Here is a 13,490-nt window from a genome sequence, read left to right as displayed (position 1 = left end):
ATTGAGATGATATTAGCGCCACAAACCGACCATTTCGCAGCGTCATCGACGCGCCAGGGCAGACCCTCCCCGAGTTCATCCCGACCCCCTGAAGTCAGCCACCTCTTTCCAGACACCAGCCGAGCTGATCAGCAGGGGGCCTGCAGAGTGCATCAAATGGCCTAGCTCCTCTGTCGGGCCCTCATCTCCTGCTGGCCTGGGCCTGAGACGTCTCTGGTTCTCGCTCCCAGCCCAGCGTTTGAGTCACCTGGAGAACGAGGCAGCTCGGAGCCACCTACCTGCAGGCCGTGCCCGTCCAGTGTGGTAGTGCTGAATTTGAAGGTCTGAGTGATGTCATCTGGGCTGGTGCTGGCAGGGGAATCGCCGTCTGATTTCCTGGGGTGCGACTGCCTGTCCTTTTAAAAGGAAAAAGAGGCCTGGAGTCTGACACCCGAATGCAGAGCCGCAGGAAGAGGCTTTGCTTTTTGTACTCCGGCTTCCAGGATTATGCTGACAGAAACAAGTCCCCATGGGGGCACGAGGGGCTGACGGCCCTGCAGTTTCCATGCCAGTGGCCACACAGCCCTCTCCGCACAGAGGCATCACACCCGAACATGCTGACTGAGCGCCAAGTCACAGTCGCTAACATCACACGGCAGGGCGACAGCCACGCCCCACACAACCGCAGCCTGCGAGCACTGCCCCGCGTAGCACCGCAGCATTGCACCCCGCTTTGCTCCATGAGCACCCTGCCCCACAGAGCATGCACCAAACGATGGGCGGCACCTCCGCAAGCCACAGCCTGAAGTCTGATCTGCTGGTTTGTGCCCCTCTCATATCGCAGGCTGTAACGGGGCACACGGAAGGCACATGTGTGGTTTTGCTGGGCGGTGTGCAGGGCAAAGCTGAGCTGACCCTTGAAAGCCATAGTGTAAGTGGACCGCAGAGGTTTCTTTGTGTTCGAGAAGGCAAGGGAGGATGCGGATGTGAGGAGCTGGGCCCGCTGGGCCTGCCCGGTGCATGGCATGATAACACTTTAATGATATTTACTCTCTCAACCTTGCAAATGAAAGTGGCCAGGGGTGGTGACAGTTAAGGTCCTGCCTTGTGGTTCCTTGAGGGGCGTATCACTGACATGGCCTTGTGTTTGTTGCCAGAGGAGTGAACATGCGAGCAGGCTGATGCTGATCTATTGGAATCGGGCAGGCTGACTGCTGCCTTGACTTGTGATTGCCTGGCTCCCCGGGGCCCGCAAGGCAGAGGCATGCTCGCACACAGATGTGGCTTTGGGTTCACACAGGTGTCTGCAGGCAATATGTACAAGGGCCCATGCGTGCATGTGTCCGTGACTGCTGTACGGGCCAGAACAGGCAGACCTACCAGAACCACTGGGCAGATATCAGAGGGCAGCAAGATGTGGTCCTTGAGCTGCCCTCCGTCACACTCTGGCTTCATGTGGGAGGCACATTTGTTGTGAAGCTGGAGGAAGAGAGAGGAAGGAGTGTGAGCATGTGAGAGCTTCCCTTTCCCTCCCCTCTGGGCAGCAGGCAGCTCTCCAGCCCTTTGAACTGATCTGCAAGGAACCTGTGGCTGTCTTTAGGACAGCAAGGTGTGAGGAATCCCTTCATACCACCGCCTTTTCCTAGAAGGCCTGTGAACCCTGGGCATTGTAATATGGGCCGAAGCAGGGGTAGCAGAGTAACATCTGAGTCAGCAGTTGTTCAGGCACCACCACTAGTCAGGGAGGGGTTTTCTATCCCCCACAACAATCGCTCTCTGCATTAGCTCTCATCCCTTCCCTTGTTCCTTGAATTCCCTCACCTCATCCTGCTCTTGCTCATTTCAACTCTGTCCCCCATTGCCCTGGTTGTGGCCCCCCTTTGCAGGGATTGCGAGAGACAAGGGCTCAGGGCTGCTTTAGTGAACTTCACATTTTTTAAAAATATTTTGTCCCAAATCGAGATGAAAAATCAAAACCGTGACATCTTTCGGGGCAAGGATTTCCAGAAAGTGCCCCTGCAGGAGAACCCAGGCAGAGTTTTCTAGCTTGCGGGGCCGGCGGCCTTGGCTCTTGTCAGGTTCCCCACAGGCAGAACATGAAACTGACGCTCATTCGGATTTCTGCCAGGGGGAACTCAGATTTTGCCACAAGGGGATCGCTCTGACGGAGGGTCCCAACCTGCTCCACACCTAAGTGCCACCGTGCCAGGAGAAGTGACACATGGCGGGTTCCTGCAGCGTGACGCCTGAGCTGCCAAATCTCAGCCCTGCGCTAGGGAGTGCCGGGGCGACTGCCCCTGCCTGGGCCGCCTCTGAGAGCTCATTTCTGACCCACAGGGAGAGACAGTTAAAGTGGGCTGGGAAACCAATCCATGTTTTCCCAGGCCTGTCACAGCCTTTCGTTCCCAGGAGTGACATTCATCCCCCATCCTGAGCCGGTTGCTGGCTTCTCAGCGGAGACTCACAGCACTCAGATGAGAGCTCACAAGGAAAGGGGTTGGCACCAACTCATTTCACACAGGCCCGCAGCTCACCTGCTGCTGGCCAGGTGGTGATGGACCTTTGAACACTACCAATGTGGGCTGGATGTAGCTGGGCAAACCTAGGAGCAAACAGCTTTCCGTGTCCCATCTCCCCAGGCCCTTCCATCTCCCTGACATCCCTGCACAGTGGCCCCTCCACGTACTCACTGTGATTTGGCACCAGACACAGTGTAGCCCGGTAATACCCTGGTAGGATTTGATACTTTTGTGGCACCGGTCACATTTGACGGGAGCGTTCCCTTCGACCCATGTGTGCTGCAGAGCCTAAAAGAACAGGCGAGGAATGAAAGAGAGATGGCGCAGTCTGGGCCAGCATCAAAACCCAGATGCTAAATGGCAATGGGAATTGGGAACCCAGGGGCAGAATTCATAGTGGGTGTGCTGTAGGAATCTGGTCAGTCAAGGGTCTCCCCAATGAGACACTCTCTCTGCCCTGGTCCGAAGCAGTAAGCGGATGCCAGGATGTCCCTGAATGCCCAGCCAACCATGGGAAAGGCCACCAGCACCACCCTCTGCTGCTGCCCTTCCTGGGGATAGCCCGCGCTAGGCTTGGGGAGCCTGGTACGAAGAACAAACCACGGGAACATACGTGATCTGCAGCTTCACGGCCAGGGGCTGGTTATGGGGCGTTATGCTCCAGTAACGATGGTGGTGGTGGGGTAGGGAACAGGGCCCATACTCATTGTCCCCAGGATCTATTCTGGGGGAACTTTGGATTGCTCACACTTGGGGGTGTGCTGGAGTTTGGGGCAGGCCTTTCAGGCCAGCTGGATCTCAGGGGAGTCCGTTGGCCAGTAGTAGGCTAAAGGCAAGAGCGTGACATCCAAAGCGTCACTCATCTACCCTGCTGAGCCCCAGGCCACACTCGCAAGGAAGTCCCATCATGCCTGCCGATACCAGCCCAGCCTGCCTGGGCAGCAACCGAGCCAGACGAGAGACCGGTCAGCAGTCGTGTCCGAACTCGCCACTCACGTTGGTGTTCCTCTTGGATTTCACGTAGGTGCTGATGCACGAGGCAATCTCTTTGGACACACACCTTTCATGGACAGTATATTTACAAACTGCAGCAGAGAGGGGAAAAAGGCGTCAGCTGCCTGCACTCCAGAGCCACCTCAGGATACAGACAAGGGCCAGTGCTCCCACGGGTGACGCGCTGCACTGGCCCAAGCCAGAGCAGGGAGGGAAGTAGGGGAGCTCCCCACCTCCTCACAGGCTCTGTATAGGGCTGGGCGGCCGACTGTCTTGTGAGCCTGAACAGACAGCTGCTGGGACACCTGACTTTTAGAGGCGGAGAGGCACTCACTGGCTCCCAGGACAGCTGGCGGTCTGGAGGAAGATGCTCCAGGGAGAGGGGAACAGTGTCCCCTGCTAGCACAGGTGAGTGATAGGCAAGGCATAAATGTCTAGCGGGCTGGGGTATTGAGCCCTGCCATCAGCCGTTTGGAGGACCCAACAGAATTCAGCAGCCGCGAGGAGGAAAGAATCCAGTGTACAAGCTGCTAAGGTTCCCTGCGATTGTATATCTGGGAAGCAGGGGTTAGCTCAGGGTCTGGCTGGCTGAATGTTAATGTTGGCATGCCATTCTCAGTGCTCGCCGGTGGGCTAGGGCACTCCGGGAAGGGGAGAAAGACATGGACCAGTGGAAGGTTTTCCATTCCCGGGCAAAGCTGGGTGAGTTAGGGATCGAGATGCAGACTAATCTCTGAACTTCTCAGACACGTCAAGTTAACCCGATGCAGCCTTCCATGGATTTGTCTTTATGGATAGGACAGCAACATAGGGCCAGAGCACGACCGCCCGGGGCTGGGGTTACAGACTCATAGACTTTAAAGCCAGAAGGGACCCTTGTGATCTAGTCTGTCCTCCTGCACCTTGCAGGGCACAGACCCTTGCCCACCCACTCCTGCAATAGGCTTGCTTTCCATGGATGCTTGTGGCACCCAATCCACCCTGAAAGAGACGGGACTCACAGGAGCAGCACAAGCCCTGTTTCCGGACCCCTAGCAGCATGGTGCGGCAGAAGTTGCAGTAGGCGGGTTTCTTGAAGTGCTTCAGTCTCCAGGCGTGCTGCCCATCGTCCTTCACGTTCTGCAGGCAAAGCACAGAAGGAGTCAGGGAGAGGCACAGAGGGAATCCAGGGGGCAGCAATTTGCTGACGCTATGGACTGTTGGAGGTCCATTCTGGAGTAGGCAGCTCATCTGTTTGGCCACTCATGTGCTTTCCAGCTGTGTTTAAGGACTACAGCAAGCAAGTCATTTGGGGAGATTTACCCATTTCTCTCCATTGCTTGTAAAATCCCCCTAGAGTCAAACACTGACAAACAAACTCCCGCTTCCCCCTGACTTCGTCCCTTCACCAAACTGGGAGGCCGTATCTAGTGGGGTCCTGCAGGGGTCAGCCCTGCACCCGGTACTATTCAATTTTTTCATTAATGACCTGGATAACAGAGTGCACAGTGTGCATAGAAAATCTGTGGCTGACACCAAGCTGGGCGGGGCTGCCAGCGCTTTGGGGGACAGGGTTAGAATTCAAAATGACCTTGGCAAATTAGAGAATTGGCCTGAATTCAACAAGATGAAATTCAATAAAGGTAAGTGGCAAAGTACTAGACTTAGGAAGGACAAATCAAACACAACTATAAAATGGGGACTAACTGGCTATGCGGTAGCACTGCTGAAAAGGATCTGGAGCGATGGTAGATCACAAATTGAATACGAGTCAACAATGGGACGCAGCTGCAAACAAGGCCAATATCATTCCGGGGTATATTAACAGAAGTGCCATATATCAGACACGGGTGGTACTTGGCACTGATGACACCTCTTCTGGAGTATTGAGTCCATTTCTGGGCATCTCACATGAGGAAAGATGTGGACAAATTGGAGAGAGTCCAGAGAAGAGCAAGAGAAATGATCAAAGGTTTAGATCACCTGACCTCTGAGGAAAGGCTAAAAAAACTGGGCATGTTTAGTCTTGAGAGGAGAAGACTGAGGCGGGGCCTGACAACAGTCAACAAATACGTTAAGGGCTGCTATAAAGAGGACGGGGATCAACTCGTCTCCATTTCCTCTGACGGGAGGACCAGTAGCAAAGAGATTAATCTGCAGCAAGGGAGATTTAGCTTAGTGATAAGGAAAGACATTCTAACATAAGTGTAGTTAAACTCTGCCACAGGCTTTCAAGGGGCTTGTTTGCCGGGGAACGTCCAGGAGGCTGATGTCTGAAGTTCATAGGGCCCTTCCTATCCCAGCCCCTGCTCTGCAGCCACTTCCTCCCTTTTAGTTCCCGCCAGGCTGATGTTGCGATGGGGCACTGACCCTTTGCCCCTTCTTGCCTGGCTCCAGCTTGGGGTTTGTCCCTCCATCGCAAGGAGCTTTGAAGTTCTGGGTGGAGATTCTGTGTTGTGCCTCCAGACGGCTCAGCAGAGCCCAGGAAGCTGGTGGGGTGGAAGGAAAGGGCCTTTACCTATGTGTCCACAGGATCCTGGGCTGCTTTGGGGGCCCAGCTTTGAAAAAAGCACCAAGGTCCAGATCGGTACCAATGGGCTAGAACACCCGTCTCCCGTTCAAAGGGTCCTGTCCCAATATCCAATGCAAACAGCCAAAGTGTTGCCAGAGGGGTTCTCAAAGCACCATGGGCCATGTATTGCAGGCTGCAGCTGACTCAAGGACAGCATCAGCTCAGAGTCTCTCATAACCGGCTTGAGCCCTGCTCGGAGTTTGTCCGCTCCAGGAACACGAGCTGTGTGATAACTAACTCCGTTTCATTTCCACCTCAAACCTGTTGTCAAACCTCACGCAGTGCTGAGGGCAGACAAAGAGTTACGTTTAAAGTGTGTTGGCTGGTGGTAGCTACCCCGTGGGTCAATCACCACCACCGACCAGGCTTTTAAACACCACTTCTTTGCCTATCCTTGGTGCTGGGGGCTGTTCGTTATCAGCTTGTTTAACAGACCCCATTTTCCCAGTGTAGTCACAGTCTTAAACTATGACTTTGCGGTATAAAATTTGGAGCTCACCTAGCTTCACTGCGGTAACAATCTACATGTGCCATGTCTGCAGTAGGATTTTACAGCAAGCCGTCTCAAGTTAGCTGGCTTGATTTACAAACACACCTTTTCATGCACCGAAGAAAAGCCTTCACTGTGGTTTAGATGTGGCCCATGACAGAACAAACCCCGGTCAGGCGGGATGGGCATTCCAATCAGGCTGGGGCACTACCGTGTGCGGCTCTGGCCTAGCAGGGGGAACTTGCCACCGTCCTGAACTCTTTATTCCCAGTCTTCAAAGATTTCAGAGGTTTTTTTTAAAGCCATGGAAGTTTTTTCGCTTGTGCGTATAACATACTGTTGAGCGTTGGCTGGTTGCCCCCCCATCCCTAACAGTTCACAGGGCGTGCCGATGCTTTCTTTTCCCAGCTGGCACATTACATTCATCTGATTTGTTTTTTCACTAAAGAATTTGATTTCTGGCTGGGCCTTTTAGCGATAAGCAGCAGCAGAATCTGTTTTAACGTTTGGATCACGCTCTGCCAGGGGATAGACCCCGCGTTTGGAGAGAGGCAGTCCAGCTGGGCTAACAGATCTCGTCCACCTGGGCCCAGGTCTTTGCGTTGTACAAGATCGAAGTTCCACTCATCAGCCAGGAAATCAGAGGCTATAAACGGAGGCATAGGCTGGCACTCACTCACAGCGTGGTGACCCCTTCGCAAACCTCTGTATCCATTTTAAACGCTTCATTGTTTGCTCCTGGGCTTCAACCTCAGGGGCCAAGGCAATCATTCTCCCCCTCCATCTGGAGACAGCACGGACCCTTCCTAACATTAGACAAACGTACTACAGGATGACAGCGCATTCATCTCTGCACATGTATTTTAGCGTCTCCACTCGTAAACGAATTAAAGCATGAATAAAAGCACCCAAATGAAACATGCCTGACGTCTTTCCTGGCTACCTCAAGCCCAACCATAATAATCTAGCACCTTCCATTTGGGAGTGCACCCCTACATCCCCTCAGCCAAGTGCTGCTGGAGCACACCAGGGGATCAGGCCCGAGGGCTTTGGAGTAGGACCTTACAACTACGGCCTTGTGAACTTCGTGGCAAGGTGGGCCAGTGCAGGCCTTGGATTCAGCAGCAGACTGGTGCAGCGCGCTGGGAGAGTGGTGGCAGACTCGTTTAAATTGTAAGCCATTTGGTTTTTAAAGGAGTAAAGGTGAAACCAAAGCAGCCCAGGGGCCCAGGGTTTGTTCATTTAAAACGATGTGCTCTGGATTTTATGCTGTCCCCCCCGGGTTCGGTTTAGGACATGACTTTTGTATCAGCTCCACAGAACTGTATCACAGAGGCTCCATGAGTGTGAGTGTGAGTGTGCGTGTGGCGGGGTTTGGAGGGTTCTGGGAGCTGAGCAGGGGCAGCTGAGGCTTTTGGCCCAGGCAATGAAGTAAGCACATTAGCTGGATGCTTCTGCTTCCACGGTCAGCATCAGAGCCATTAACAATGCTGACATTTCAATGGTGGCCTCTAGGTCTCAAATCTCCACCCCCTGCCCAGCGGGACAAGGCGGTTCACACCTCTCAGAGTTCCCCTTTCAGGCTGGCTGCTGACTCAGGCTTTGCCACAGCTGGAGGGAGAGTGACGCCGGCTGCTCAGCTACTCAGCTAGGGCAAGCACCGTGGCTGTTTGATACTTTCCCAGCTCACTCTTAGCTTCTAGATCTTCCATGGATGCTCCATGGGCTGGTGCCATCATGGACCCCTGTCTTCCTAAATAGCCTGGGCTGCTAGGCCCACAACTTCCGGACAAGCTGATGGCTCTGACTGCAGCTTGTCTGATTGACTGCCTCTGTGTTGCTGGACTGCTGTTGGAACACTGGACTCGAGTGCTGTTCCGGTATATCAGACACGTCCCCAGCACCCGATGTGATTACAAACACTTCTGCCTGGCAAATCTAGGCTCCAGATCTGAAGATATGGTTGCTCTTTGGGTACGTCTACGCCAGAGCTAGAGGGATAATTTCCGGCTCGAGCAGACATACCCACTCTGGCCCTGACCAAGCAAGTGTGCTGAAAATAGAAATATCGCTGTGGCGGTGTGAAGGGCGTGCTGGGCTAACTGCCTAAGGAAATGCCTAGGATTTCAGAGAGCGCCAAACTCGGGGTGGCTAACCCATCCTGTCACTCCAGCTATGCTTCTATTTTTAGCATGCTAGTTCGATCTGAGCCAGTGCAGGTGTGTCTGCCTGAGCTGGAAAATACTCTGCCAGCTCCAGTGTAGACGTACCTGTAGTGTGCCAGGCGAAAAGATGTAGAAGTTAAGCTATTGTCTGGGCTATGTTTCCCATCTAGCTTTCTGGGCTGTGAATAAGATACCACCGCTTGGTACCTACCTTCATACATGGTCACATTACTTCTAAGAGATAGTTTGGGCAAAGACCACACTACAAACATTCAAAAACATCCAGCGCTATTAAACCTTCTTCCAACATTAAGAGGATAAGAACACTCTGAACCAACAGCCCCATGCTACTGGCTGTCATCTCTTATTCTCTGTGGTAGTAAAGGCCATCATTTCTGTACTGAAGAATGCTAGCTCGCTTCCATATAAACAGTGAGAGCTCCAGTCTAGAGAGGAATTTCCCAGATAGATGCTCGCTCTCTCTCTCTCTCTCTCACACACACACACACACACACACACACACACGTTTATGAGTGTAAATGAGTTTAATAAATTATTCATTTCCCTCATTTTGCCTTTTTCTGTTTACCAGCTGCCCACAAGTAGCTTATGACTGATTCGAACGTATTTGCTATGCAAAGTCATTTGCTGAACAATTAAAGCAAATCATTCCTGCTCTGAAGCCTGTGCAGAGTTTGTTGAACATTCAAGCTGTGCTGACACTAGAGAGATTACACCCGATAAGTTTGTGTTCCCTGATTGGATGAGTGCAGCACTGAGGCTCAGGTTTAAGGCACAAGCACTTTCCAATAGTCACTTAAAATTCACCGTTTCCTTCAACATTCCTGCCACTCAACTTGTTCACTAGCTTATCTGGAGAAGTCAAACAGGAGAAGGGGCACAAACACAGCTGCAGCGAATGTGTTTAACATTTAAAATGACTATGGACAGCAAATTTTAGTAGGATGAATCCAAGCCTAATAGACACCTTAAATACAAAGAACTTCATTAGATGGAAGAATTAACCTCTGGAAGTCAGGAAATTTGGATTAGCCACCTTAACACTGCACCTTGTACTTCATCACGCAGTGAATTGGTCCCGTAACAGACACGGGGCCAGGATTGAGTATTTTACCTGCTTTTCCCATTTTTGGAATTGTTAATAATGAAAAAGGAATGCTCTCCACGCCAAACTGCAAGCCCAGTGCGTTTGAGATCCCAAATCGCTGAGACAAGAGAGAAACTGAAACCGTAGGTGGGGAGACAGTTTAAGAGTCAGCGGAAAGAACCTTTATCTTTCAAGATCTAAATCTCTGCCCTCGTGTGTCTGTGTCTCTCCAGAGAGCTGCAGATGCCGCTGGCAGGTGAAGCAGCTTGGCTCACCCTGTACTGGGTGCTATCAGGCTATAGCACAAGAGCACAGAGAAGCCTGAACTAAGGCCTTGGCAAGGAGGTGAAGAGAGAACTGTCTGGAGAAGCTCAGAAACCCGGCTGTAACTCTGGCCCTGGGACTTGAACCCGTATCCGCGCTGCTGTTTTTCACCGTGCCCACCTCCTGTCCATGAATCGGGACTTGAACAAGAGTTTGTATCTGTCGATGTTCGAGAACCCTCTTCCGGACTAGCTTCGCAGCTGGGGCAAAGCAGCGTAGCGCCACTGAAGCTCACAGAGCTGGGCTGCTTGATGCCTGCAGAGCAGCTGGCCCTCAGTAGCCCCTCTGTGGCCATTCAGTGGGTGGCCTGCCATTCCAGACTGCCCCCACGCAATCGGACGACATTCGAAATGCCAGGTCGGTCTTTAAAGAAGGCCCCGTTTGCTTTCTGTCTAGTCACAGAGCAGGCGGATTTCTGCCAACGGGGTCGCTCAGCGCAGCTTGTGCATTTCCCATAGCACAGCTGCACACCCAGCGGTGGAGTCCCGCTTGCTAAGGCAGGAGGGTAGGAAAACATGGTTGTGAGCGCTGGGTTTGTGTGGCTCTGGTGCCCTCCTGTGGTCCCAAGCTGCTTTTTGGAGGCTCCACCATCTGTCCCCAGCCTCTAACCTTTCTCCCCAGCTCATCCTTTATCATCATCTGTCTGTTATCATCATGCAGCCATTGTCATAAGCCCTGTTTTGCTGGGTCCAGGCACTTAGCGTCAGCCTTTCTGGTACAAGCGGCAGGCAGTATTCAGCACCAGCCTGAGAAAGCAGGGTGGTTTTCCTACTGCCCCCGGGTGTCCCCTCAGCCTGACGGTGTCTGTATCGAGGAGGGATGTTCGAACGCCGCATGTACAGAGCAGAGGGGGTAGGTGCAGAATAACGGCCCACGGGTAAAATGCAGGTGGAGACCTTCCTGGGTCCTTGCTGGGACACTCGCCCCGGGGATGCTGCCACAAGGCACCTATCAAAGGGAGTCCATGGGCCTGATTTTCATTTGCACTAAGGCTGCTTTGCGCCGCTCTAGGAATGCAAAGGGGCTCTGCAGCGGCTGCAGTGTAACAGGAGTGGGGGTCAGGCAGCCTTTGTGTGAAGGAGAAGTAGGCCCTGCATAGTCTGCCCCGGCTAGCCAGCCTGGCCACCCCATCCCTTTCGTTCATTTTCACCCTGGGCTTGGTCAGAACCCTACTCTCCAGGGAGAGTTCTTGGGGGAAGGAAGTGCTCCCCTGCCCCTCTGCTGTGTCCCAGTTCCTCCAGCAACTGAGTCACACCTGGACCCAGGGTTGCACATCCTCCAGAGACCCAGCCCCCTGGGACCCGTCCCACTTAAGCCCAGTCTGGGCACTCACAGTCTCCATCCCCAGGAGGACTAGCAAGGGGATGGTGGTCATGCCGCCCCGGATCCACTCTTCCAGCGTAACAGTGCCATCATGATCATAGTCTATTTCCTCCATCATCTCCTTCAAAATCTAGAGGAAACAAGAGCCCCTGGGAGTCACCATGTGGCTGAAGGTCGTGATCTCACGCCTCACACGCACCATGCACAATGGCTAGTGATCCTGCTCCTCGCACACCCCTTTCCCAATGGCTAGTGATCCTGCTCCTCGCATGCACCTTGCACAATGGCTAGTGATCCCGCTCCTCACACACACCATGCACAATGGCTAGTGATCCTGCTCCTCGCACACCCCTTTCCCAATGGCTAGTGATCCCGCTCCTCGCATGCACCTTGCACAATGGCTAGTGATCCTGCTCCTCGCACACCCCTTTCCCAATGGCTAGTGATCCTGCTCCTCGCATGCACCTTGCACAATGGCTAGTGATCCTGCTCCTCACACACACCATGCACAATGGCTAGTGATCCTGCTCCTCACACACACCATGCACAATGGCTAGTGATCCCGCTCCTCACACACACCATGCACAATGGCTAGTGATCCTGCTCCTCACACACACCATGCACAATGGCTAGTGATCCCGCTCCTCACACACACCATGCACAATGGCTAGTGATCCTGCTCCTCACACACACCATGCACAATGGCTAGTGATCCTGCTCCTCGCACACACCATGCACAATGGCTAGTGATCCCACTCATTGCACACACCTTGCACAATGGCTAGTGATCCCACTCATTGCATGCACTTTTCCCCATGACTAGTGGTCCCACTCATTGCATGCACCTTGCATAATGACTGGTGATCTTGCTCATCCTTTGACATCTCTACCACCTCTGCTGCAGCTAATTGCAGCATTGCATAAGGAGGAGCAAGCAGAAGGCTCCTGGCCTGCAAAGACCGTGGTTAGAAGCAAAGGAGGGGAGAACCCAGCCCCTCCACATAGGGAAATCAGTCACTGGCAGGGATACTTTTCTGAATTATCCACATAGTGCCACCAACTCATTCAGGTGGATTTCACCTCGGCCTTCGCCGTTCAACCAGCACACACCCAGCAGAATCATAAGCTCTGCTGTCACTTACTGGCTTTAGCTCCGTTGAGTCCCACTCCAAGTATTCTGCTACGTGCACCATTTGATTGATGATCCGATCCAGCTCCTGAGCTCAGAAAGCAGAAAGAGAAGGAACCAAAGAGAAATAATTGGAGACACTTCTGGGCCCACAGTTTACAGTAATATAAGCAAGTGTGAGATAAGGCACCGAGATCAGAGCCCCGCTGGGATAGACGCTGCACGTGGAGACACACCGACAGGTAAGCCTTCATTCATGCAGGGCCCCACCACACACCACAGCCAGTCCTATTGATTTCAATGGAGGGCAGGTGGGACATTTTTGGACAACGTGTTTTTCCTTCAGAAAATGGCGCTGAGTTGAAATCAAAATACCAATGGCTGGGATTCCTGCTATCTCGCCCTCTACTGGCACCTCAGCAGCCCACCTGGGGTACGTCTACATGGTGCTGTAAAACCCGCTGATCCTACAAGACAGTGCAGACATATTTCTGGGGGCTGGCAGGGTCCCCAGCTCTTTGGCAGCCCGCAAGCCCTGGGAGACCCAGCCCCCGAGATGCCCGGTTCCCTGGCCCCTTGCTGGCCAGCTGCTGGGGTTCTGGGTCCCTGGGGGGAACCTGGGAAACACTGTGAAAAGGCCCAAAGGAAAGGTTATCTAGACATTTTCTGCATTCAGCTGTGGGATTCCCCTTTCTGTGGGAAAGGCAGAGATTTCATTTTCCATTGGGTTTCAGAGCCACTTTTTCCTTTTAATCAGGGAGTTTCCCATGCAATGGGAATTCCAGTCGCCAGCTCCCTCTATCTCAATGGGGTTATTCATGGAGTAAGGTGCCGATCAACATGACTAAACATGTCAGAATCTGCCCCCAAGAGACAAGACAGAGAAATGGTGGGAGTAGGAAAGCCAGG

General features: G+C 53.1%; 1 protein-coding gene across 3 annotated transcripts in view; it reads right to left on the bottom strand.

Annotated features, from left to right (window-relative positions):
* The window catches only part of DGKG (diacylglycerol kinase gamma), a 97,875-nt gene that overhangs the window by 54,918 nt on the left and 29,467 nt on the right, over positions 1-13,490 (bottom strand). For 2 of the 3 annotated variants that reach the window (XM_067538627.1, XM_067538629.1), the window contains 7 exons: positions 12,595-12,669; positions 11,463-11,582; positions 4,493-4,610; positions 3,495-3,583; positions 2,670-2,786; positions 1,360-1,458; positions 279-395 (listed from right to left, as the gene is read on the bottom strand). In XM_067538627.1, the coding sequence (XP_067394728.1) occupies positions 279-395; positions 1,360-1,458; positions 2,670-2,786; positions 3,495-3,583; positions 4,493-4,610; positions 11,463-11,582; positions 12,595-12,669 (735 nt within the window). The remainder of the gene's footprint in view (positions 1-278; positions 396-1,359; positions 1,459-2,669; positions 2,787-3,494; positions 3,584-4,492; positions 4,611-11,462; positions 11,583-12,594; positions 12,670-13,490) is intronic. The other variant, XM_067538630.1, reaches the window with a different exon arrangement.

This window comes from Emydura macquarii, unplaced genomic scaffold (genome assembly GCF_026122565.2).
Source record: "Emydura macquarii macquarii isolate MOO-44397 ecotype Brisbane River unplaced genomic scaffold, CSIRO-AGI_Emac_v2 contig_499, whole genome shotgun sequence".
In the NCBI taxonomy this organism is placed as follows: domain Eukaryota; kingdom Metazoa; phylum Chordata; order Testudines; family Chelidae; genus Emydura; species Emydura macquarii.
Note: the sequence above shows the minus strand (reverse complement) of the source record. Positions and strands in the feature narration are given on the sequence as shown.